This window comes from Arvicanthis niloticus, chromosome 20 (genome assembly GCF_011762505.2).
Source record: "Arvicanthis niloticus isolate mArvNil1 chromosome 20, mArvNil1.pat.X, whole genome shotgun sequence".
NCBI lineage: Eukaryota > Metazoa > Chordata > Mammalia > Rodentia > Muridae > Arvicanthis > Arvicanthis niloticus.
Window position 1 is genome coordinate 48,906,706 of NC_047677.1, and position 26,359 is coordinate 48,933,064.

Sequence of the window (26,359 nt, forward strand, 5' to 3'; positions counted from 1 at the left end):
AGAGAGCACTGGATCCAATTACAGATGGTTGTGAGCCACCAGGAGGTTGCTGGGAATTGAACTCAGGACTTGGAAGTGCTCTTAACCACTGAGCCATCTCTCTGCCTCTAATTTTAGTACTGTATCCTGTAATTTGGAAAATAGTGCATTTTGAAGGGTGTAAGCTGCTATTAAAACACAATTAGAATAAAATTCAACCAGAACAAACTCATCAGTCCTACAGACTCTGCATTGCTTTGGTATGTTTTACTTAATGGTGTACTGAAGTGGCTGCTGGCTACAGTAAGTGTTCGGACAACAGATGCAGGCCAGCTATTTGTGGGCTGAGGTTTTAAATGAGAGGCTTGAGTAAGCCAGTGAAATTTGCCAAGGAGATTGTATGACCCATTTTGTGCAGAGTCCACAGAGGCCCCTGCTTGCAGGGTCATTTCCACCCCACTTTGCTATAGCACTCAGGAGCATAGGGCCAGCTTGTGAGTCTTCAGACTCTTTCCAGCCCAGTGCTAACTGCTGCCCCAGAAGTGGACACTCCTCCCTAGGATTTATGCTAAGAACCCAAATGTCTTAGTTAGGGTTTTACTGCTGTGAGCAGACACCATGACCAAGGCAACGCTTATAAGGACAACATTTAATTGGGGCTGGCTTACAAGTTCAGAGGTTCAGTCCATTATCATCAAGGCAGGAGCATGGCAGTCTGGTCAGGTATGGTTCAGGAGGAGCTGAGAGTTCTACATCTTCATCTATGTAGCCCAGGGATGGCACCACCCACCATGGTCCCTCCCACCCTTGATCACTAATTGAGAAAATGTCTTACAGCTGGATCTCATGGAGGCATTTCCTCAAGGGAGGCTCCTTTCTCTGTGATGACTTCAGCTTGTGTCAAGTTGACACAAAACCAGCCAGAACACACACACACACTCTCTCTCTCACACACACACACACACACTCTCTCTCTCTCTCTCTCTCTCTCTCTCTCTCTCTCTCTCTCTCTCTCTCAAACACACACACACACACACACTCTCTCTCTCTCTCTCTCTCTCACACACACACACACACTCTCTCTCTCTCTCTCTCACACACACACACTCTCTCTCTCACACACACTCTCTCTCTCTCTCTCTCTCACACACACACACACTCACTCTCTCTCTCTCTCTCTCACACTCTCTCTCTCTCTCTCTCTCACACACACACACACACACACACACACACTCACAAGCACAGACAGCCACACAGGTGGACACACACACAATCCCTCTTAGTGCTCCCTCACAGAACCCGCCTCACCTTCCTTCCATCCTCCCACCCTCACCCACTTCCTGTCTCACCTCTCAACTGCACAGTGAAGCTCTCCATGACCCCATAGCTCTGTCTGCAGTGTGCATTTACCACAGCCTGGTTGTTCCAGGAATTCCTTCCAGCTGTTCCTGTACATGGCTTCCAGCCACCCCAGCTCAGCCACCCTGAGGTATTCACCCATGTCACTGTCAAAGCACACAAACTCCTCCAGGTTGCAGATGTGTCTGAAAAGACATTGCACTGCATCCAGTTATAGAAATGGCACTCAGATTTACATTGTTCCAAAACCATGCTGTGGGAATGGGGCTTATCTTCTCCTCTGGTAACAATATGTCTGAGTCCCAGAATTCCTCTTCAGCTGGCCAAAATGAACAGACACACACTTGACCCAGTCCCCTCTGATGTCATCACAACTCATGAAACAGAGGGACACACACCCCAGCCCAGGCCGGACATTGACAATGGTGTAATTAATGAAGAGATTGAGGAACTCTGGGAAATCGCCCCTATTCCCAGGAGAGCCAGGCAGTCCTCCCTTCAGTATCATGGCAGAAACGTCATGGGAGGGGGGCACCTCTCAGCTGAGGTAACACCTCATGCTAACTGAGTTCATGAACAACAGACCACAGGGCATGAGGGCAGCAGTGAGAGAGTGAGAGATGAGACTTCAGGGATTGTCAGAACAGCTTTAAGACCCATGGAAAGCAGCCCACCGGTTAGCACAGTCATGATGGGTGTGCCTCAGAGGGAAGGAACCTGGAGGACTGGAGTCCTGAGGGCTTCATGCTGTCATGGAGCCCCACTCTGCATGCTGCCTTCGAGGTCACCACATCCCTCCTGATCTATGTGTTACATGAAAATTCTAAGGGGGTTTCCAGCCCCTCACTGGGCAGTGTCATTGGTACTTACAATAATCATTATTGATGATTGGTCTTTTCCAACCATTGCTGCTGGAGCAGATTAATGATTCAACCTCCCCCCTCAGAAAGAGCCTTAGTAATTACCACCACCCTTAGAAAGAATTTGGACATGTGATTGTCAATAAAGTTTGGTTAAGATGTTTTTGCTCGTGGCTTTGATGTAGAAGTCTTGGGAAATAATTTACATTTCAGAAAGGCACACCCTTGATAACTAAGTGAGGGATTTTTCTTTTTCTTTTTCTGGTTTTTTTTTTTTTTTTTTTTTTTTTTTTTTTTTTAAGCACTAGGGGAATAGTCACCTTTCCTACATAAAGCTGTGGGGACAACTGTGTGTTTGAAGCTGTGTGAGAGCAAAGGAGGTGAAGAAAGATGACTGTGAAGCCCGGCACCTTTAGCCTGGCGCTCACTGCACTTCAGCTCAATGGTGTAGACGTCAAAAGTGATTGAAGTGCACCCACTTTAGGCGAAGTCGCCACTGTCTCACATCCTAGAGCTGGAGATGTCTGTGGCTCTGTGGACTCCTCCAGGAGCAGACTTACCTGGTAACTGATGACGTCAGGTACTCGGCCTCCTGATTGGACCGTGGAGTCTGTACGTCTGTGGCTCTGTGGACGCCTCCAGGAGCAGCTTTCCCTGGTAACTGATGACGTGCGGAACTCGGCCTCCTGATTGGACCGTGGAGTCTGTACCTCTGTGGCGCTGTGGACGCCTGCGGGAGCAGCTTTCCCTGGTAACTGATGACGTCCGGAAATCGGCCTCCTGATTGGACCGTGGAGTCTGTACGTCTGTGGCTCTGTGGACGCCTGCGGGAGCAGCTTTCCCTGGTAACTGATGACGTGCGGAAGTCGGCCTCCTGATTGGACCGTGCACTCAGCACTTCAGTTAGGAAAATTTTAACAAGCGAAGGAAAGAGGTTAGTCGTGCTGCAGTGCTGCCACAAGCGGCGTGTCCAGCTCGCTCCCCGCCCCGTGTCGTCCCTGAGCAGCGCGCAGTCCCGCCAAAGCTGCTGCGCCACAAAAGCCCTCGAAGCGGCGGCAGGCCTCGCCGTGGCCGCCCAGCCTGCGCCGCCAAGGTAAACCGCGGCACAGGAGCTGTCCAAAATGGCGGCTCCCGTTAAAACGGCGGCGCCGCGCCGTCTCCTCGGCCCGCCGCCGTCACTGGGGCTGGCTATGGTGGCGCAGCTCCTGTCCCGCCTCAGTAGAAGCCTATCCTCAGAGCTGTCCACGGTGGCAACTCCTTCTTTCCTGCCTCAGCCTACAGCCTTTGTGAAATACCGCCTCCTAGGAAGCTGTCCGCCATGGCAGCCCCTCCCCCAGCCGCCCCACAGAGATGGCGCCTCAGCAAAAGCCGGCAAAAGGGGCAAAGGACTTCCCACCCTAACCCATGGTGTCCGATGCAGGGGAAAGGAAGTGGGGGGAAAACACCAATCCCTGAGCTTCCCACAAACAAACACCAATCCTTGAACAGGAAAACCCACCAATTCTTGAGCTCCCCCCAAAAGCTCGAGACTTAAAATCCCTCCAATCCTCACTCTGGAAATCTCTGCCCAGGGAAGCTCTGCCCCCTCAGAAATCCTGGATAAGCACTGCCCTTTTGTCCACTTTGCTGCTGTCCTCTCCCAGGAGCAGAAGGTAGCCATTCATCCCTCCACACCTTGGACCCTCCACTCACCTCAGAAGAAGCCAAGAAGAAAAGAAGCAATGAAGAGAAGAAGGGAAGAGAAGGAGCTAGGGCTGAGGCTCCTCAGCTCCTCAGCTCCTCATCTCCTCAGCTCAGCTGGGGAGATTCTCCCCTGGGAGCTGCAATGCCTCTGCTGAGGAGGCTTCCTCTTAGAGGTGTGTGGTTCCTGGGCTCCCATGTCTCGGGATGCCCTTCCCTTGGGACACTGTCCCATAGATCTGTGTGTTTCCTGCACTCTCCTGTCTCAGGATGCCTCTCTACTGGGATGCCGTTTCCAGCAGAGCTGTAAGGTTCTTGAGCTCCCAAGACCCAGGATACCCTCCCATCCGAGCAGAAACACATTTTAGTGTGGTGACTCGGATAGGCTCTCCTGGTGCCTGTGCTCCCCCTAGTTCTGGGGTCTGAGCCGCACTAGGATGCTGTCCCCCATCTCCAGTTGGCCTGCAGCAGTCTCACCTTCTGGGTCACTGCTCACTTGACACCCCATCCACCAGTGACAATTAGGTAAGCTTCCCCTTCTGGTCAGCGTAAATGTTTCCTGAGTCCTAGGACGTGACTGTTGGGTGTCTGACACCCCTCTAGTACTCTTAGAGGTGAAGGGACCTCCAGCAATGGTCTTTAAAGCTACAGCTGGCCCTCTTCATCTCTTCACCCCGTTCCCCTACAATTGGTGCTGCTATTCTGGAGTTCCCTTAGGTCTCCTGGGCCATGGCGCCCCCTACCTGCCCTTTGCTCACCTTTCCTTCAGAGCTGCCTATCCCACATTTCTCTAGGCCCTTGTAATTCCAGATGCAGTTTCCTTAGGCCTTGATGGGCTACTGTGACTTCTGGTCCTGACTCCATTCCTCCTCCCTTAGAGTAGTAGTAGGACCCTACTAGGCCATTGCAACCCTTCCTGCCCTATTTTACCACTCACACTTCAGAAGTAACTAAATTTCACAACTTCTCTAGGCCCTCATGGCTTTTGAGACTCCATTCCAAAATGTTTACTATGGACAAGACCCTCTATAAGAGCTTGGTTCTTGTCCTCACCTCTGGCTTCTACAAAAGTCCTGGTACCAGGCACCAAGACTTAGCTAAGCTAAGCTGACCCCACTGAGTTGTGGTGATGACCCGCTTAAAGGCTTGGTCCTCAATTTGTCTTCCTTGCATCGTGGGATGCCCATGACTACAGGCTGCAGGGACATTCCACTTCCCCTTTCTCATCCATGGGAATGGTATATTTCCTACCCTTTCATTCCTTTGGGATGTATTTTAGAAACCTCCAACCTGTACACCTGAAACCCAACCTGAAGGGCCCTAAATTTATTTGCCTCTCCAATCAAAATTGCCCTCAATATCCCTTAGATAATCAATACAAATGGCCACCTGATAGCATCCTTGATCCAATATTAAGATGTTTCCAAATACCACAAGCAATCAGGGATATAGAAAGAGATTCCCCATTCCCTGTTTCTCTTTTTTCCAAACCCTGTGTGTCTCTCCCCAACCCTCACTGAATGTAAATGCCCTGTCCTCTAACTTACTATCCATGGCTCTGTAAGTTTGTTGCAAAATGGGAGCCAGAAGCCCAACTTCCCAGGAATGGGAGAAAGCAAAGGAGGTGGGCCAGCTGCAGCATGCACTGTCTATAGTCAGACCTCACAATCCCCCTGTCTCCAAGCCTTCTGTGTTCTCATCTCACTGGATTTCTGTTTTACAGGAATGCAGGTGTCTTTAGGTATGTGTGGCATTAGACTGTTTTATGCTGTCCCACTTCAATTAAAATCTGGCTCTGCAGTTAGATATGGCTCCCCTTCCTCTAGATCCAAGCATGCTTGTTTGAAGTTTTCGTCCAAAATCTCTGTTCCATATCGGGTGAGTCACCTGACTATGGAATAGAGGAAGAAGAGAAAAAATAAAGGGGCAGACTAATGAGAACAGGGATTACTGCTGCTCATCTGCTCTTTAGGTTGTGGTTTCCTTCCCTAAACTTGCTAAGGTATATGATTAACATGCTACAAGGTCTCTAACAAAAGGGTTAGCTTGACACTTGTGACATCGGGTAGACAGTTAAATCTATACATAGAAAACATGTGGCTTGTTGCCATCTCAGCCACTATCCCTCCATCAGGATGGAGGCAGCCACATGACTGACAGCTGTCTTTGCTAGGGTTTGAAAGGATGGACTTTGCCACATAACCTCACTCCCATCCTGATTAAAATGTGACCACATAGCATAAACCAATCAAGGAAAAAAAAAAAAAAAAAAAACTAGTTGTAAGGCACAAACCAGGCAATTCTTCCATTATTTTCAGTCACACTAACAAGCCACAACCCAGAGTACCATCCCTTCTTCAGCCTCCCTGGCTTCTCTTTTTCCCTCAGCAACAGGCTGCCCTCCCAGTCAGGGCTGAGGTGGTCCTAGACCAGGACCCTAAATGGAATCACAATACCCCAGGGGGCATCCTAGCTAGAAATTAATTTATAACTTGCCTCCTGGCCAGTCTTCACAAAGCTGCCCTTAAGGCTGTAAATTATTAAAAATTCCAAAAGCTCATCCAAGATAAGTATGAAAATCTGTCCCAATTCCTAGACTGCCGTTACCAATGCCCTCCCACAATATACTAATCTGGATCCCAAGACCCAGGGTAGAAAACAACTCCTATGGTATACTTCTTTTCCCAGAGTACCCCTAATATTAGGACCAAACTTGAATGTCTTAGAAAGGACACCCTGATTCCTCGGGTGGAAATTGTATCCATGGCCTGCAAGGTTTACCATGGAAGAGCTGAAAAAGCTTCAAAACAATAATACCCAATGACAGCTAAGGCCTCTCAGGGGGCCAAAGCAAAATTCCAGGCTCTCTGGACTCCCAAAGCCCAAGAACCTCTACATCCCTGGTCAAGAGAGTCACTGAGCTCAGGCCTGTCCAAATCTTAGAATCCACCTAGACTAAGGTGCCCTAAGAGGACACTGAGCCCTCGTGGCATGGGTACAGCAAGCCCTGTTCGTCTTTCAGCCAGTCTCCTTAGTCTGGCCATGGACAATTGAGGGGGCCAGGGCTCCCTTGGCCTGACCACTGCCACCTCTGATGGGGAGCCTTGGGTAGTTATCACAGTATCGGGACATTAAATCTCCTTCCTTCTGGACACCAGAGCCACGATTTTAGTCCTGACAGAATTCTGGGATCTACATCTCTTTTCATTTTCCTATTGTTGCAGGAAGGGAAACCTTACTGGGGTCACCAAACCCTACCACTTAGCTACAGATTTAGGAGTGTCCCCCACCAGTTCCTTCCTAGTGAATCAACTTGTCCCATCCCCTTGCTGGGAAGGGACCTCCTAGCCAAAATGGGAGCTTCTTTTCTTTTGCTCCCCACATCCGCTCCGCCCAAGGCTTGCCAGTTGTTCCTCTCCTCTTTCAAACCACACACTCTGGCACACCTTTTCCCTTACCTCGTGTAGATCCTCAGGTATAGGATATCCCCAAACCCTCTGTAGACAAACATCATACCCCCACTAATCATTCAATTATAAACCTTACCAAATATATAACCCAAGCTCAATACCCACTTCCCCTCCAAAGTTGCAGGGGACTTAAAAGCCTCTTGTCTCTGACATATTAGGAAGGAGTCTTCTGCATCCCGCTTCATCCCTCTTTAATATTCTATGCTAAGTTTAAAAAAACAAAAAACAATGGAACCTATCACTTGGTTCAGGATCTCTGGCTTGCAAATTCAGCAGTAATTTCCTTTCACCCCTTAGTATCTAACCATCTCCTCTTCGTCACCCCTCAGAGACCTCCCATCTCTCTGTCCAAGACCTCAAGGGTACCTTTTCTATTCCTCTGGACCCCTAGTGAGAAAACATCTTTGCCTTTACCTGGACTGATCCAGACAGGCACATTTCTACCCAACTCACTAGGATTGTCCTACACTGGGGATTCTGGGAAAGCCCATATTTATTTGGTCAGGTTCCAATCTCTGACCTAGTTTATTTGTCACTTCCTAAATCCAATACATGAATGACCTTCATAATCCATGTCTGCAAATTAGCCTTCCCAGCCACTGTCTAAGATCCAGTTCTCCAACCCTCAGCTTACTTATCTTAGACTAGATATAAGTCTTACAAGGCCATTACCCTAGACAGAAAACATCTAATTCCGTCACCCAAAGCCTCCACAATAAGGACAAAACCATATAATTCCTAGGGATGGTTTTTTTTCTTAGACTCTTAGATTCCCTCTTTCTCTCTTCTCACTCTTATATGAGGCGGCCCATGGCTCCTCACATGAACTCCTACTTGTGCCCATTACCAAGCCCTTTCATAGACTTCAACAGGACCTCCTCCAGGCTCCAGCTGTACACCTTTCAGACTTACCTTGATTCTTCATGTCGCTGAAATGGAGGGATAGGCTCTTGGAGTCTTGGGTCAACAGCTAGAACCTCCCTTTATGCCCAAAAATATTAAGCAACACTATACAAGGATGGGCACCTTGTCTGCCAGCTCTGGCTGCATCTGAACTTCAGAAGTTAACCTTTGGGTCACCCATCACTGTCTTATCTCCTTACCACCTATCCCACTCCTAACATACAAGAGTCTCCAAACAAAGTTTGCCCCTTCCAAAGTTCTCTCTCTCTTCAGGTAGCATTTGTACAGAATTCTACACTTACCTCTCAGCTATGTCCATTTCTCAACATTACAAACTGACTCAAGTTACTGACTTGACTCTTTTAAAGCATATATAGATCATTTGCTTCTGCTGGCTCCTGCTACCTATCATATTTGGTTCCAAATTCTAGAGTCTGCCTTTCCAGCAGCTTCTCTAACCAACCTGCTCTAACCATTTGTCTCTCTTTGCCCACTCAGTAAAGAGAGTGTTTTTCCTGGCTCCTGGAGCTTACCTTACTCTTGTGGGCAACTCTAGTTACTAAAGCACTTGCTTCTTTCCCTCTACTAGGTCCCTTCCTGTTCCCTAGGAGCTGCCTAATAAGCCTCACAGCTTCCTAAAGCCCTTCTGGGCCTCTGTGAACTTGTCTCTGGGTGAAATTAGCATCCTCAATTTTCATTGATGGCAACTTCCATCACTGTATAAACAAATGATCAAAAAATCTTTTATATTCTAATTAAGGATCCAAGTTATCCCAGATGGGAGACTAGGGTCATTGGTAACCCTGACTAGCATTTACCACAGTTACACATTATGTACAATCAAACTACAGAGGGTACACATTCCACACTCTCAACCCCTAGGTCTATAGATATGGTACAATGAAGTGGTCCAAAGTTCCTCAAAGGTCCCTATGTCCCTAATAACACACTTCTTTAGATGATATCGATCCCACCATCTTTTTTTCAGACCTTAACCTCTGCATATCAGCTAGATTTACTAACAACAGATAGAGGTGTTCTTTGTCTCTTTCTTGGGGAGAAATGTTGCCCTCGTGTTACCCAATTGAGTATAATAAAAGATAAGATCTAACACTCCAAGCAAATCTCAAAAAAAAATCATAAAAACAGCTCCATAGATCATTCACAGTCCTGTATAGAATTAGATACCACCCTTCTCCTCCTTTTCTTAACCCTGCTAATTATACCCTGACTTATCAACTTCCTATCTAATCTTCTCAAACAACAAATACAAAAGATTTCTAACTAGACTTTTAGCCAGTTGTAATTACAGGATTATACTGGGATTACTGACCCCTAGCTGCAAAGCCAGAAACTTGCAACATCCAATTTATATCCTAAGAGTTATAACCAAACTTGCCCCAAGCTCTCCCACAAAACTCCACCAATCCCTAAGTTCTCCCCACCCGACCCCCCAGCAAGCTCAGGACTTGAAATCCCACCAATCCTCAACCTGGAAATCTCTGCCCTGAGGCACTCTGCCCCCTCAGAAATCTTATATGAGCCTTACTGTTTGTTCAGTTCTTTGTTCCCAGGAACAGAGGACAGCCATCCCTAGATTTGTCCCTCCAAACCCTGGACCCTCCAATAAATCTCTTTTATGAGATTTGTCCCTCTCATCAGAACTGAAGTCAAGGAGAAAGGAAGCAATGAAAAGAAGAGAAGGAGCAGGGCTGAGACTCCGGAGCTCAGCTGGGGAAACCCTCCCCTGGGAGCTTCAATGCCTCTGCTGAGGAAGCTTCCTCTCAGAGCTATATGGTTCCTGGTCTCCTTGTCTCAGGATGCCCTTCTACTGGGATACCTTTTCCTGCAAAACTGTGTTGTCCCTGGGCTTCCAAGTCCCAGGATACCCTCCCATCCAAGCAGAAACACTTACACCCTGAACTGTTGCTGATTTCAGTGGCTCCCCAGAAGCACAGATGAGGGTCTCTGTTGTCTTCAAAAACCCAGTCCTTAAGGGAGACACTCAAAGCAGAGGCTGAGCATCCTGGGAAGAATAAGGTGGGGTCCTGCCAGGGTTCATTTGAAGTTCTAAGAGCCAGAGTCTCAGAAGTGTGGAGTATAGAGAACCAGGCAGAGCTTGATCTGGACTGGAAGCAGTTCTCTGACTTGGTATGCTGCCTTGGGAGATGTGTTCATCTCTGCAGGCTTCAGCTGGAGTCAAGGCTCCACTTCCTTCAGTATTTGCCTCAACTTACCTGGTGTTATATCTGTTAGCACCACAGGCTGAGGTCAGATCTAGAATTGTCATGGATGCTCAGGGAGGGAACTAGACTTCTCACAGCCCTGAAGATTAATGTTGTACATGGGAAGAGTTTAAGTTCTTTTCCCATCTGGATCTCTCACCAACTGCACCATGGCAAAGTGTTGGCCCCTTTAAAGATCGAGATGACACTGGGCAGATTAAAGTACTAAGGGTTAAACCTAAGGCTGCATGCATGCTGGGCATTGATTCCCACTGAGCTACAGGCCCAGATCTCTCTTTACTTTAAGACAGGACTCACTGTTTTGCAGATAACTTTGAACTTGTGATCTTCCCATCTTACCCTTTGAAGTAGCTAAGATCACAGACTTGTTCTACAAGGTTCTAGTAGGAAGATTGTTTGCCTTCAAATTCATTTCAGTATTCCACTAACTTACTATCATGCAGTTGCATGTGATATGGACAGAATAACAACTGATCAAGCTGAGGCTGGTAAGATCACTCAGTCAGGAAAGTGCTGGCGATACAAGCATGACCTCAGCTTGATCTTCAGAACCTATATAAAAATCTAGATGAGTGTGACCCCTCCCCAGTAATCTTCATACCCCAGGTAACCCTCATACCCCCAGTAACATTCAATCCCACCCACCCAACAACCAAACAGTTTTGGGTGGTTTTGTTTTGAGGTCTCCTATGCTTAAGCTCTGCCAGGTGTAGAATTCCAGTTTCACCCTGGTTTCCTATAGATCAAGATGTAGAACACTAAGCTCCTTCTCCAGCACCACGTCTGCCTGTAGGCTGCCATGCTCCCGCATAGATGATAATGAACTGAACCTCTGGAATTATGAGCCAACCCCAATTAAGTGTTTTCTTTTATAAGAGTTGCCTTGATCATGGTGTCTCTTCACAGCAATAAAACCCTAAAACACATACATACATACATACATACATACATACATACATACATACAATCATACCTACACACACACACTCACACTCGTGTGTGTGTGTGTGTGTGTGTGTGTGTGTGTGTGTGTGTGCGCGCGCGCGCGCGCACATGCTAAAGAGGACCCTATTTCAGTCTCATGTTCCAGAAATGACTGCCATAATCACACCCCAAGGTTCTTCATTTCTTATAGTATCTCATAGGGCCAGGTTTTCATTTGTTTTTCCCTTGAATGCCATGACAGGTGTAGAAATGGCATGAGTATTCTCTGTTATACTGAAGTATCTTCTCTCCATATGAGATTTATTAGGAACTTGAATTGTGGAAGAATGTCTAAATTTGAAAACATGTTTTCCAAAACTATTGAGTCTGTGGTTTGATTTCCTTGCACTTTGTATCGCCTATTCTGATATGTGTGTAGAGATATCCTGCATCCCTGGGACAAGCCCTCATTACTCATGCTGTATGACTCGCCCCTGACTTGTTGAACTGGGTTTGATGGTGTTGACTTGTCTTCTGCACCTCTGTGCCTGTGTGTCATTTGCTCTCAGTGTCCTTGTTTGGCTTTGGTATCAAAATAAGGATTCTGTTAAAGTGAGCATGGAAGCCTTTCCACTTCTTCAGTTATTCAAATAATTGAGGAGGAAGGCTTTTGGTTCTTCATTAAATGTTTGGAGAATTCACCTGTGGAATAATATGATGCTGCGCTTCCCATGGATCAACAGTTTGGGGTGGTTTTTGTTTGTTTTTTAATTGACTCAGTCTTTTCACTCATGGAAGGTCTGACTCTGTTCAGAGCATGACAACTTTAGTTAGGGCAGCTCCAAGGAGGAAAGAGAGAGGGGAAATTCATTCTAAGCACCACCAACTCTGACAGATCTATGAGGCCTTTCATGTCAAAAGCATCAGTTGTATGGACCACCGCAGTTGGCTTCCTCATCAAGAGCCTCTGGGGTGCCCAGCAGCTGCTAGAAGACGCTGGCCTTAACCATAGGGTCCTCGTGGGGTTGGGAACATCTATGAAGTCTGAGGCCCCATGAAGAATAGCTTCTGTGGGAGTACTAGGAAGACAAGTCACTGGCTCCAGAGGATCGGTCTGCCTCCCTGGTACTGGATACCCTCACCTTTCTTATCTGTTCCCCGGTATCAGAAGTGCCCTCACTATGCCAGTCTTCCTGTTGTGATGGCATAGGGTCTCCCTTTTTGTAAGCTCTTGATCACACTGACAAAAGACCTTAAAAACATACAAGAGAAAGTTGAAACTTGGAAACAAATCTGAGGTAGCAATCTGTTTTGTAAAACATTATGCAACCTTATTCTATTATGGTGTGCTATTATTGCAGTCAAGGTTTTATAGTTGAGGGGCTGGAGAGGTGACTTAGCTTGTAAGAGGATCTGCTATGCAAGCATGGAGTTTCAACCCAGTACCTACAGAACAAGTCAGATATGGGTCTATGCACTTGTAACCTCAGCAGGGACTGAAGGATCGCTGAGGCTCTCTGGTTGACAGCCTACCCTAAAAACCTGAACTCAGGAAAGAACCTGACTCAAAGGAAACAAGACCAAGAATGATAAGTGCCTTCACATGGCCTCCACCACACTCACGCCTCACACACATACACATAGACATACATTATTCATATAAGGTCCTAATAACGTTGTAGTGGATCCATGCCAAGTTTTAACAAAGTTTTTAAATTACTATTGAAATTTTATAGATTTAAATTTATAGATATAAAATGTTCTTTTGTTAATTACTGCTTATTTATTTTACAATTTTTCAAATGTTGACCCTCAGGGTATTTTCCAATTCAAAATACAAAGTATTGGGGTGGGTAAAACGTTCTTTAAAACTATCTCATGAACTTACACCATAAAAATGGAGTAAGGATTGTAACTATCAAGGTTAACTTAATAAACAAAGTAGTACTGCACAGTCCTGAAGGTGGGATATCTGACACTAAAAGGCATCCTTTCTCTTCCAGGGTTGGCTGGTTACTCCAGGAAACACATCTTCAGACAGTAAGCCTTCAACTCTGAAGGAAAACGTGGCTTTGTACACATCAAGCCATGTGTTGGTAGGGTAACTTCCAACGTCTGTATCCGTCTTGAAAGATTATTGGACAGGGGAAACTATGAGGGTTATTGGGTGAGGTGGGATTGAATGTTACTTGGGGTATGAGGGTTACCTGGGGTATGAAGATTACTGGGGGCGGAGGCAGTGAAGGCTACTAGGGGATAAAGGTTACCCAGGAGTATAAGGGTTACTGGGAAGGTATGAGAGTTACTGGGAGGATGAAGGTTGTTGGGGGTATGAAGATTACTGGGGGCTGCTTGTATGCTTGCAAACTGCTCACTTCATAGCCATATGGCTAACAGATTTCAGCAAGAGGTGCTTTGGTGTTTATTCCTTTGTTACCGATACATGGGTGTGAAACCCCATGTGGTGCTTAGTCTGCAGCACCACACACCTCTCTGATTCAACACCTGCACTTCTGGACTCTGTCACCTGACTTAATACTGTCACCTCCCTAGTCATCTTCATTTGAAGACTCTTATCTTTAAATATAGGAATTGTTCACCTTTTTAACAATGAGTCATAAAATACCAACTCTGCTAAAGATTCTCAACATGAATTGGACATATCTCCTGAGCTAAGAGTCCAGGCTATTAGAAAGTATTGTCAAGGCCAATAGTGTGAATCTCATATGTGAGTTCAAGATCCTCCAACGTGTTCTTACATCTGGTCTCTTGGAGCCCTCACCTCTAGGAACTTCCCTAGCCTTCTGGGTGTTCTGAATCTTTGTTACTACACAGATTCTAGAACCTTCATAGGCCATATCCCCCATAGATCCAATCAACCTAAGCCACACAATTTCTGGGAGGCCTTCTGCACCTTTGTCTACGAGGATCTCCCTGATACTCAGGGTCTCATAGCTCAGGGGTGGTGGCCTTTCAACGCTTGTTTTATCTTGAGCTCTCTCTGACAAAAGAGTCCAGATGACGTGGAACTTACTGGACACAATAACTGGAAGATGGCAGACCTCGGTAAGATCCAACTTTCTCTCTGGCATTTTCTTGATACCTAAACTCTCAAGAGCCGAGTCTTGAGGGCATTAACAAAGCTGGCTTGCTCTCCTACATGGTTTCCTTTCTAATCTACTATCCTTTCTCTCACTTTGACTGATTCCTCTGGGAAGCTAGGGGAAGATTGCCCATGGTCACCTCAGCTCTAGAGCGATCTTCTCCTTGGCTTCCCTGCCACAGCTCCTTCCCCACTTTCCTTCCCATAACATTGTTCACTCTGTCTGCCTCAATGCTGAGAGATAACAACTTCATCCCCTTTGCCCCATACCCGGGATGGCCACATCTTCCAAATGCCCCCCTCACAGAGTGTTTTGGACATGAGCAAAGGGACCTCTGCTTTCAGAGACTTCCTCTGAGCTCACCATCTAAGCTTTTATCACTTTGACCAGAGTTTCTGGCTCTCATGGTGGAGACAGGCTGTTGACTTCAGAGGTACAGTCCCAGCAAATCTCTGAAGGTGGATTTGGCAGCAGAATTTCCTCACGTTGCCAAGCATCTATAAAGCCCCAGAAGACACATGTTCTACCTGCTGATTGGAGGTGTGTGCTCACAGTGTGATGTGGATACCTCTAGTGCTTTTTAAAAGTAGCCCTGATCGTGGAATACTGTATTTCCTTGGTCATTCAGAGTTTGATATTCTCCAGCATTTCCACTGTCACAGGTTTGTAGCTGCTACGATTATATCTCCCCTTCATTGGCTTTTCTGCCCTACCTTAAATATCAACTACAAATCAATCATATAAACATACAGACAATCCTAGTGTGTATTATCCTCTCAGTCCCTGTGACAAAGTTCACAAATATCCATCTTATCATGAGGCTCGATGGGTGGTGACCCCAAGATTTTCCTCGCTGATGAGAAACACCTGTCCTCTCATGGCTCACATTAAATATCACTACCTCAGACAGCATCTTTCCAGCACCTCCAAAACTTTGGATTGCTCATCCATGAAAAAGAAATTAGTATGCCTGACATATATATGTATACCTGTAAATGTTATAAATGCAAGAATATACTAATATTTATGTTTTAAGCAAAATAGGAAATGTATTCATGAAAGGTTAGAGTATACACAAACATATAGAAGTTACAATATTTTTTTCTCACACCTCAGAGGACAGCTTTGCCAGATCACTGATCTCTCCAACCCTCTACTGCCAGAGGGCAGGGGTTCCAGATAAAAGTATACCTCTCAGATTGCCCACTTTAAAGCAAGGTTATAGCAGCCATAGTGGTTCTTAGTACAAAACAAAAAAACAGGCATCAGAGCTAAAACTGAGCTGGGACAGGAAAGACAGAGATGTGAGAAAGAAAAATCCAAATGCTGGGCTTGGCTGTGCAGCTTGTAATCCTGTGCATGGAAGGCAGAGGCAGAATCAGGAATCGACACCAGCCTTAGTTACATAGTGCGCTCAAAGCCAGTTTGGGTCGTGACCACCTAAAAACAATAAAATCAGTTGAGCTGAGGAAGAAAGGAGACAGAATGAACGGTGTGATGGCAGCATCACACCGATGTCCCATCGATTGTCCCATCGAACACACAGCTCAAAGTCTAAGGATTTTTCTTTTCTTTTGTTTCAGAAATAGCTTTGGCTGTCATCCTGACTGTATTGGCCATTGCTATTCTGGCTATTCTGATAGCAAGATGGACACGTCGTAGACACAATGGTGAGTAACCATGGCAACTCAACTCCCCAGAAAAGTCTCACAGGGAGGGAAGACAAGATGAGGCTTGAGTCCATCTCTACTTACAAGATAACTACAGACTTTGCCAGGGTACTCAGAGATCTTTTCCTGTCTATGACTCTGCTCACAGTGTGAAACTCTAAAACTCTAAGCGCTGATAGCAATATCAGCATTAGCAAGAAAAATAAGAATACTTTAAGACAAAATCCATCTCCATTCCAAAGGAATGAAAATGTGGGAAAACAAGATTCTGGCAGAAGTAAGCATCTATCTAGTGATGTAGAAAAAGCCCCAGGGCTGAGTGGCAGCATGGGACTGGTGCCTGTAAGAGGGATGGGACAGGGCTCATAGAATTATGATCCCTCTCCACAGGATCCTCCTCAATATCCATTCTGTGTGCCCCAGATTTCTTCTCAGTAGCTGTGAACCCTCAGAGAGAAAACAGGATAGCATGACAGGGCCAAATGGACATGCTAGACTCCTGTCAGGACAACTGGCTTGGGGGCTAGGTTTATAGTACAGAAAGTTGCATCAGAAAGAATACCTCTCTCAAATAGCTAACAGAAACATTTGTCTGACGCTTCCACAGAGGCGCGGGTCTGCAGATACGCTTCAGAACAGAGTGAGTATCTGGTGGCAAGAATGACAAAGCGCTTAGCTCGCACATGGGTTCTTTGCATGTGTCTGGCTCCCAGTGTACTTCCAGAACTTGTTAGAGAATGTTATTCCATGAGCTACACTTCTGTCAGAGATCCAGATTAGTAGGGTGTGGGTGTGCATGGTCCTGTGACTCCTCTTGGCAACAGCAAAGACACCAAGCCTTAGGATCCGCAGATCCTTTGGGCATTAGACCTGGTGGTTCAGGGGAAGGTCTAAATCTTGCTGTGAAGAGAGCCTCCATAGGCAACTGAACCAAAGGCTCTGATAGTCAGGGACAGTGACAGTTGGGACAGCGAAGATTTCTCTGATGGGGAGGGAAAGACAGTCGTGTTTCTGAGAGCTAGCCCAGGACTGCTGTGTGAGAAGAGGAAGCTGGATGAGGCAGTGAAAGCACCCCCCTCACTTCGGTTCACATGACCTAGTCAACATTATAAACTGTTTCTTCACAGTTAACCCATATCCCTAGAAATTCCTGTTTATATGAACTCTTAGATGTGTAGGTAAATTCACTGACCATCAAGAAACACAATCATGGAGTTCTCTCTTCTTTCTTCCTAGGTGCCGGGCTTCTGGACCATGAGGATGGTAGGGACAAAGAGATTAGGGTCAATAGACAAGTCATGAAAAATGTGTTCCTTAGGAAACAGTGGCTACTCTCTTTCAGCTCTCGGTGTACAAGCAGCACAGAATCTGCTGTTACACCTCCAACTGCCTTCCCCTATGCTCATGCCTATGCAAATGCAAAAACAGTTGTCATTTTTCCCAAAAGGGGCGAACCTTCTCTTTCTTAAGACCACTAAAATAATTAATTTCCACCTCTTGTTTATTTCCACCCCCAAGATCTTATAAGATAGCTTTATGAAACAGTTCCACAGATGTTTAGGACAAAAGGGACTGAAGAGATGGCTCAGTGGTTAAGAGCACTGGCTGTTCTTCCAGAGAAGCCAGGTTCAATTCCCACCACCCACATGGCAGCTCACGGCCATCCATATCTCCAATTCTGAAGGCTCCAACTCCATTTTGTAACTTCCATGGACATTGCTAGCGCATAATGCACAGACATGCATGTAGGCAAAACACCTGTCCTATACACTAAAAATAATCTTAAGTGAATAAAATGCATATTTTAAAGATTGTCATAAAGCTTAAATAGAATATTGAAAAGATACTTTTAAAGCTACATAATAAGACATGAGAGACACAAAATTTACGATCCCTGTTTTAGAAGCTGAAGTTCATAATTCAAACAGCTGATGCTTGTACATGCTCAGGTGCTAACAGGGAAGCTGAGCCCTGTGCCAAGGCTCAAAACTCCAGCATTCACCCACTTGACTTAAGATAAAAAGGATTGTTGGTTGCTGAATTTCAATATTTACCATTATTTATGGTTGCTTATCCACCAAATTGAGGCATGTAGTCTGGCGTGAGTATAGAGTAATTACAAAGGTAATTTGATGAAACTCCAGGGCACTGAGGTTTTCTGCACAGACTCATTTCATTGTCCCATAGATGTCCTTCACTCTGACAGTTCAACATTCCCACTGTTCTCCCTCAAAACGTTTTCCCCAGTGGCTGTCTATGGATGTGCTCGGTGATCACTCTCCCAACAGTCACATCTAGATCCCAACAGTCGCATCCAGATCTCACTAAGATCCACTAGACTTGCTTATCATTCCTGTTTGAAGCCACTAAACTGGATACACCAACCAATCTGTAACTGAAGGATCATGAAGCTATGGATTGTAGAGGCAAACACACACATGCAGACACACATGCACACACACACCACAAACCACCACCCCAAGAGTTAAGGGAAATCTGGTCACTCAGTTTGCTGCACATACCCTCCGTTTCTGTTCACTGCCCTTCCTCTCCACATCTATGATTCGTAACATGCAAGAGTGGAGAGCAAAGACATTCTAGACCCTCTTTCTTTTCTGAAATTAATGATAAAGGAATAAGAACACTGGGAAATTGGTAAACCCTGTAGTAATGATATGGTCTTGTGGTAAATTTACATCCTGAGGAGAAATTAGTAACTCAGTCTTCTTTTTCTTTCACAAAAGGTATTTCTCGTGGAAGACACAAAAGAGGAAGAGGTAAAAAGTTTCGTTTCCTATTCTGCACTGACCGTGCAACCGATGAGGACTCTCACTGTGTCTCCTTTCCTTTAGGATCCAGATGCTCATTTTCATCAGATAGCGGTAAATAAATTAGATAGTGGCTTGTTAAGAAATGAATACATACGTCTGTTTAGAAGATGTTAAGAATCTTACATTTTGCCGGGCGGTGGTGGCGCACGCCTTTAATCCCAGCACTTGGGAGGCAGAGGCAGGCGGATTTCTGAGTTCGAGGCCAGCCTGGTCTACAGAGTGAGTTCCAGGACAGCCAGGGCTACACAGAGAAACCCTGTCTCGAAAAAAAAACCAAAAAAAAAAAAACAATCTTACATTTTCTTTCAGATAGAGGTAAATAAATTAGATAGTGGCTTGTTAAGAAATGAATATATACGTCTGTTTAGAAGATGTTAAGAATCTTACATTTTCTTTCAATCCTTCAGATATTTTATGTGATGACTGAGGTAAGTATATTTATGGTCAAGTTACAGGGGAATCAATCCTTCTCCTACCATGAGCATCTGTCAGGCCCATGTGTCACTCATCCTGTTATATAAAACAGCTGAAGGAAAGAAACACCTTTAAGAGAAGTACTGAGGCTTGGCTGCTGACACAGATGTCCCAGCCCATAGAGCCTTGATCCAGTTGCTTTGAAGCTGTGGCAAGGAAGCACACTATGACAGGAGCTAGTCAGGACTGCTCACAGAAAGCAGAGAGCATTCGGTTCCATGGCAACCCCTGGTCCAAAGCCCATTAATCCACATGTTTATAAACAAATCAATTCAGTCATGAGATGAGAGTGTTCATGTTCTAGTTGCCTCCCAAAGACCCCACCCCTGGACACTGCACTGAGGGCCAAGTCTCCAAAGTGACCTTCTGGGGCACATTCGGGATAAGACCCCACCCCTGGACACTGCACTGGGGACCAAGTCTCCAAAGTGACCTTCTGGGGCACATTCGGGATAAGACCCCACCCCTGGACACTGCACTGGGGGCCAAGTCTCCAAAGCGACCTTCTGGGGCACACTTGGAATAAGACCCCACCCCTGGACAATGCACTGGGGGCCAAGTCTCCAAAGTGACCTTCTGGGGCACACTCGGGATAAGACCCCACCCCTGGACACTGCACTGGGGGCCAAGTCTCCAAAGCGACCTTCTGGGGCATACTCAGGATAAGAGCCCACCCCTGGACAATGCACTGGGGGCCAAGTCTCCAAAGCGACCTTCTGGGGCACATTCGGGATAAGACCCCACCCCTGGACACTGCACTGGGGGCCAAGTCTCCAAAGCGACCTTCTGGGGCACACTTGGAATAAGACCCCACCCCTGGACAATGCACTGGGGGCCAAGTCTCCAAAGTGACCTTCTGGGGCACACTCGGGATAAGACCCCACCCCTGGACACTGCACTGGGGGCCAAGTCTCCAAAGCGACCTTCTGGGGCATACTCAGGATAAGAGCCCACCCCTGGACAATGCACTGGGGGCCAAGTCTCCAAAGCGACCTTCTGGGGCATACTCGGAATAAGACCCCACCCCTGGACAATGCACTGGGGGCCAAGTCTCCAAAGTGACCTTCTGGGACACATTCGGGATAAGACCCCCCCTGGACACTGCACTGGGGGCCAAGTCTCCAAAGTGACCTTCTGGGGCACATTCGGGATAAGACCCCACCCCTGGACACTGCACTGGGGACCAAGTCACCAAAGTGACCTTCTGGGACACATTCGGGATAAGACCCCACCCCTGGACACTGCACTGGGGGCCAAGTCCCCAAAGCGACCTTCTGGGGCACATTCTGGATCCACACCACAGACTCATGTACATCCTGCAGTATAAAATGCATCTAGCTCTTTTCTCCAAGACTCCCCAAAGTCTCAACACTTCCAGGACAGGGTAAACACCCAAATCCCATGTTTCCTCTGAGACCTGAGGCAAATTCTCAGCTCTGAGCATCTTCAAAAAATCAGACAAAACAATTCACATAGCTTCCAGATGCAACAGCATGGGGCAAATATTCTTACTCCAAAAGGGAGAAGTGGGAAGCAGCTAAAGGATGCCTAGACTGAAGTCAGTCCCGGGCCCAGCAGAGCAAGCACTGAGTCCCCAAGCTCATATCAGCACTCCAGTGCGCAGTAGCACAGTCTTGGGGTTCCGAAACCCCAGACCACCTCAGCTGTCTGTGGCCAACTTGGGCTCTCTGCAGGACTGACTCCACCTCACTACCTATGGCTTCCTTCAGCAGGTGTTCCATATACTTGACCACCCTCATTGTATCTTTTATTTCACCTTCATCTACTCACACTTGCTTATGCGCAGGAGTAATACCTGTAAGCAATTGCTCTGTGACCCACACCAGAGCTTTCAGAGCCTCCTAAGACCATCAGTCTTGGTAGAAGCCTCTATGGCTATGTAAATTTTACATTCTACATGCTTGCAAAACAGCATCTCGTAGATGCTGTGGCAACAGTAGGAGGACCACCATGCTCATTTGCATCATTATTTTGGTGGCCCGTGAGTGCCTGGGTGGTTGACTGAGAAAACAAATCCCCAAGCAGCCCTGAGAGTCTTACAAACTCAAAGTTTGACACTTTTGACCCTGCCATGGGCAAAGTCTGCAAACTTCATACTGTCCTGACATGAGGTAGCCAGCTCCTTTGCATGGAGTCTGATCTCTCTAACAACTTTCAAGAAATCCTGTTCTGGCCAAAGAATACTTTTCAAATCTTCCCACTGTTTTCCACTTAAAATTCTCACCATAACACTGCCTACAGCAGCCACAAATAGCCATCCCATCACCTGAAGAGTATGGGGCCTTGAAACTCCCAAATTAACTCAGCCTCATCCATTCACTATAATAAAATAGAAGGTCGAGAGAAGATCCCCAGGAGAATTCTAATTACTGCCTAACATGATCACCACATTGTGTGACTGGAAAGATAAGCTGCCAGACGATGTTCCACAGACTCCATCAAGAATATTTCTCCTGAGCCATTTCAGATACCTTCCCTGGGGCTCTTGAAACAGACCCTCTGAATGGCTCACTTCCCAAACATCTCCCAAAGGACAGCATCTGGGAGCAGCTCCTGTCAGAAGGAAAAAGAATCAGCTATTTGCAAAATTCATCAAAGGTCCAGGCCCACACACAAGTGAATTGACCTTACATTTCATAAAGAATGAATCCCATTCTCTCAAACTTACAGTAATGATGAGGAAGGGATGCTTCCAGACTCAACATTCCCAGAGCAGCATTGCACTGACACCAAAGCCAGGCAGAAGCACCAGGAGAAGATACCAGCTGCATCACCAAAGAACCGGGTGCAAAAACAATGGATAAATATAAGCAGACCAAATTATGTATTTCAAAAAAGAGTCATTTGCCATAATCAGTGGGAAATCACTTCTGCATCCAAACCAACACAAGATAGAAAAGGAAGGAATTAAGTCACAGGATCACTTTGAGATTTTGAAAAGGCATTTGCAAAATCCACCATTCTTCTATGATTTATGAGTTAGTTGAATAATTAATGAAGCACCTGACACTTGTAAAGATCATGTCATATTCCAGGGTGGAAAACTGAGTCTTTTCCTCTATAGTCAAAAATGAGGCAAATCTGCTCTCCACCACCTCTACTTGTTGCATGTCTGGATTATAGAGGTGGAGAGGAAGGGCAGTGAACATAAATGAAGGGTACATGCAGCAAACTGAGTGGCCAGATTTCCCTTAACTCTTGGGGGGGTGGTTTGTGGTGTGTGTGTGCATGTGCGTCTGCATGTGTGTGTTTGCCTCTACAATCCATAGCTTCATGATCCTTCAGTTATAGATTGGTTGGTGTATCCAGTTTAGTGGCTTCAAACAGGTATGATAAGCAAGTCTAGTGGATCTTAGTGAGATCTGGATGTCACTGTTGTCACATTCATAGACAGCCACTGGGAGAAAGCCAGAATGATTGGGTAAGAGAGGACCTCAGCCAAGAAAATGCCTCCACCAGATTGGCCTGGAGGCAGCCTGCAGTGCATTTTATTAGTTGATGATTAATGTGGAAAGTCTCAGCCTACTGAGCGTGGTGCCACTCCTTGGTAGATGGTCTTGGGTATAAGAATTGAAGCTGAGCACGCCCTAAGGAGCAAGAAGTTAGCAGTGTTCCTCCATGGCTTCTGCTTAAATTCCTGCCTCCAGGTTCCTGCCCTGACTTTTCTCACTGGACTGTGGGTTTGGTGTATAACAAAATAAATAATATAGAAGACTATGAATTTGAGATCAATAGATGGGCAATTTGTATAGATTATAGAAGACAAACCGACAGACAGATAGATGATAGATTGTGTGTGTGTGTGTGTGTGTGTGTGTGTGTGTGTGTGTGTGTGTGTGTGTAAAATGTCAACATCAAAATCAAAAATAATTTAATGGTAAGAGATCATGAACTTGAGAAGGAATGGGCAAGATGTGGAAGGAGTTGTAGGAAAAATGCAGGGAAAAATTATATAAATATAAAACTCATATATAAAATTCTCAACAAATAAGCTTACAAATAAAAATAAATAAATTTATGCAAACATATTTGTCTTAGTTAGGGTTTTACTGCTGTGAGCAGACACCATGACCAAGGCAAGTCTTATAAGGACAACATTTAATTGGGTCTGGCTTACAGGTTCAGAGGTTCAGTCCATTATCATCAAGGTGGGAGCATGGCAGCATCCAGACAGGCATGGTGCAGGCAGAGCTGAGAGTTCTACATCTTCATCTGAAGACTGCTAGTGGAAGACTGACTTCCAGACAGCTAGGAGGAGGGTCTTAAGCCCACATCCACAGTTACACACCCACTCTAACAAGGCCACACTTTCTAATAGCTCCACTCCTTGGGCTGAGCATATACAACCCATCACATTACATTCTCTGGCCCCCATGGGCTTCTTCCTTCAAACATGAGTCTATGGGGGCCATACATAAACATAGCATAATGCAAAATACATTTAGTCCAACTTCAAAAGTATTCTATAGCAGTCTCAACAATGTTAAAACAATGTTAAAAGTCCAAAGTTCAAGATCTCTTCTGAGATGCATACAAACTGTAACCCCCAAAGCAAGACAGGAAACCAGCTGGGCAAACTCCAAACTCTGCATCTCCATGTCTGATGTTAAAGCATCTTCAAATCTCCAACTCCTTTTTTTTTTCACCTATCTTTACTGCAACAAAGTTCTTTCTCCTGAGCTGGTTTCACTCCCCATTAGCAGCTTTCCTCAGCAGATAGCCCACAGCTCTTGCATCTCAAACATCTTGGAGTCTCCAAGGCAACTTCAATGTTACAGCTTCTTGTTTCAATGTCTGGGATCCACACATGATCTTCTGGGCTCCTCCAAAGGGCTGACATCACTTCTCCAGCTCCACCCTCTGTAGCACTCTAAGCTCAGGTTAATTCACTCCACTGTTGCTGCTGTTCTTGGCAATGTTCATGGGATGCCATGGTACTGCTGGCATCTCCAGTACACTAGGGTCTTCTGTTGCAAGTAGGCTTCACTAATAGCCTCTCATAGGCTCTCTTCAGGGTGCCAAGCCTCAAACCCTTTGCATGACCCTGTCATTCCTGGCTCGTCAACTACAACTGAGGCTGCACCTTCACCAATGGCCTTCCATGGCCTCTCACAGTGCCACGTCTCAGCTGTTCTTCATGACCTCTTCATACCTTCAAAACCAGTACCACATGGTTTTCTTACACATTACCAAGTCCAGCTGCAGCACGAGGTACAACCTTGGCTATCTCAGGAACAGCTTCTTTGTACTCTCAGAAAACACTTCCCAGAAGATTTCACCTCAGTGATGCTGGTCTCTTCTTAATCACTGCTAATTTCTTAGCTCCAGCTAACCAGCATCAAATGACCCCCTTGCTCTATGACATTATCACTATCTTCCTGTTTTCCAACTGCTTCACTGCCTAAGCTTGGCTGTACTGGATCTTGCTCTGTAGACGGATTAACCTTGAACTCAGAGATCTGCATGCCTGTCTGCTGGGATTAAAGGTGTGGACCACCATGCCTGGACTTTGTTCTGTCCCAGGCTGGTCTTGAACTCAGAGATGTGCTTGGCTTTGTCTCCTGGGATTTGTGGTGTGTACCACCGTGCCTGGATCTAAACTTAGCTGGCTAGGATCTTGCCCCCAAAGTCCCTCTCCCTTCATCTGTTATCTCTTAGAACACAGGATTCGGCTCCATTTTACTTTCTGGTACCTCTTTGATACTCCAATCATATATTTCATATTTTTCCTTTCTAAGTTTGCTATGCTTGTTCAAAATGTTCTTCATGAGACTTAAGCAGAGAACAAAGTTTCTGTGGGGCTTTTTTGAGACTTTATTTGCCAATGAAATTAATATAAATTGCTTTACCTTAGCCTCAGGTAGACTTTTCAGACAAGAGCAAAAAACAGCCATGTTCTTCACCAAAATACCACAAAAACAGTCTCTAGGCCATATATTAAAATTCTTCTCCTCTGAAACCTCTAGAACCAGTTTTCCACAGTTCAAATCACTCCTCAGCAACAAAGTTTTCCACATTTCTACTAGGATAGCCCATCAAAGCCCCCCTTAAAGCATTCCATGGCTTTCCATATCCAAAGTCCCAAAATCCACATTCTTCCAAACAAAAACATGGTTTGGCCTATCACAGCAATACCCCAGTCCCTTGTACCAACTTCTGTCTTAGTTAAGGTTTTACTGCTGTGAACAGACACCATGACCAAAGCAAATCTTATAAAGGACAACATTTGATTGGGGCTCCCTTACAGGTTCAGAGGTTCAGTCCATTATCATCAAGGTAGGAGCATGGCAGCATCCAGGCAGGCATGGTGCAGGCAGAGCAGAAAGTTCTACATCTTCTGAAGATGGCTAGTGAAAGACTAACTTCCAGACAGCTAGGAGGAGGGTCTTAAGCCCACAGCCACTCCAACAAGGCCACACCTCCTAATAGTGCATTCCCTGGGCCAAGCATATACATCAAAATATTAGAAAGGCAATTACAAAAGACCAGGGGCAAAGAAACAGGCAATACTAGTCACAGGCACAAACCTGACATTTTAAGGGGATTACATCTTGAAAGCTAATGACAGCATAATTAATATATGCTTGCAATTCATTCAGTGGGTGGATTTAAAGTATTCTCATTGTGACAAGAAAAAATAATCTGTGAAGTGATTAGCAAACTTATTTGCTTGAACATGGTGATTGTTTTTGCAATATTTATATCAAACCATCATGAAGCTACACAATCTTATGCCAGTTACACCCCAACACAGGCAGAAGAAAATGTCATCAGATTAGTAGAGGGAAGCCCCTGCACCCCATTCCAGATCATACAAATACTAAGTATTAAATGCACC

At 45.8% G+C, this 26,359-nt stretch overlaps 2 protein-coding genes across 50 annotated transcripts in view; one reads left to right on the forward strand and one right to left on the reverse strand.

Moving 5' to 3' along the window:
* Positions 1-1,293: 1,293 nt before the first annotated feature.
* Positions 1,294-8,273, reverse strand: LOC143435243 (uncharacterized). Its single transcript, XM_076916810.1, has 3 exons — positions 8,261-8,273; positions 2,759-3,386; positions 1,294-1,523 (listed from the first exon to the last, which is right to left on the reverse strand). Exons 1-3 carry the CDS (start codon positions 8,271-8,273, stop codon positions 1,325-1,327), a joined length of 840 nt encoding a protein of 279 aa, XP_076772925.1. The 3' UTR covers positions 1,294-1,324.
* The window catches only part of Tsbp1 (testis expressed basic protein 1), a 58,486-nt gene continuing 35,141 nt past the window's right edge, over positions 3,015-26,359 (forward strand). For 12 of the 49 annotated variants that reach the window (XM_076916664.1, XM_076916675.1, XM_076916685.1 and 9 more), the window contains exons 1-7: positions 3,132-3,291; positions 13,425-15,065; positions 16,109-16,195; positions 16,803-16,835; positions 17,432-17,458; positions 18,940-18,972; positions 19,048-19,077. In XM_076916664.1, the coding sequence (XP_076772779.1) occupies positions 15,044-15,065; positions 16,109-16,195; positions 16,803-16,835; positions 17,432-17,458; positions 18,940-18,972; positions 19,048-19,077 (232 nt within the window). In that variant the 5' untranslated portion in view covers positions 3,132-3,291; positions 13,425-15,043. The other 37 variants (XM_076916643.1, XM_076916659.1, XM_076916658.1 and 34 more) reach the window with 19 other exon arrangements.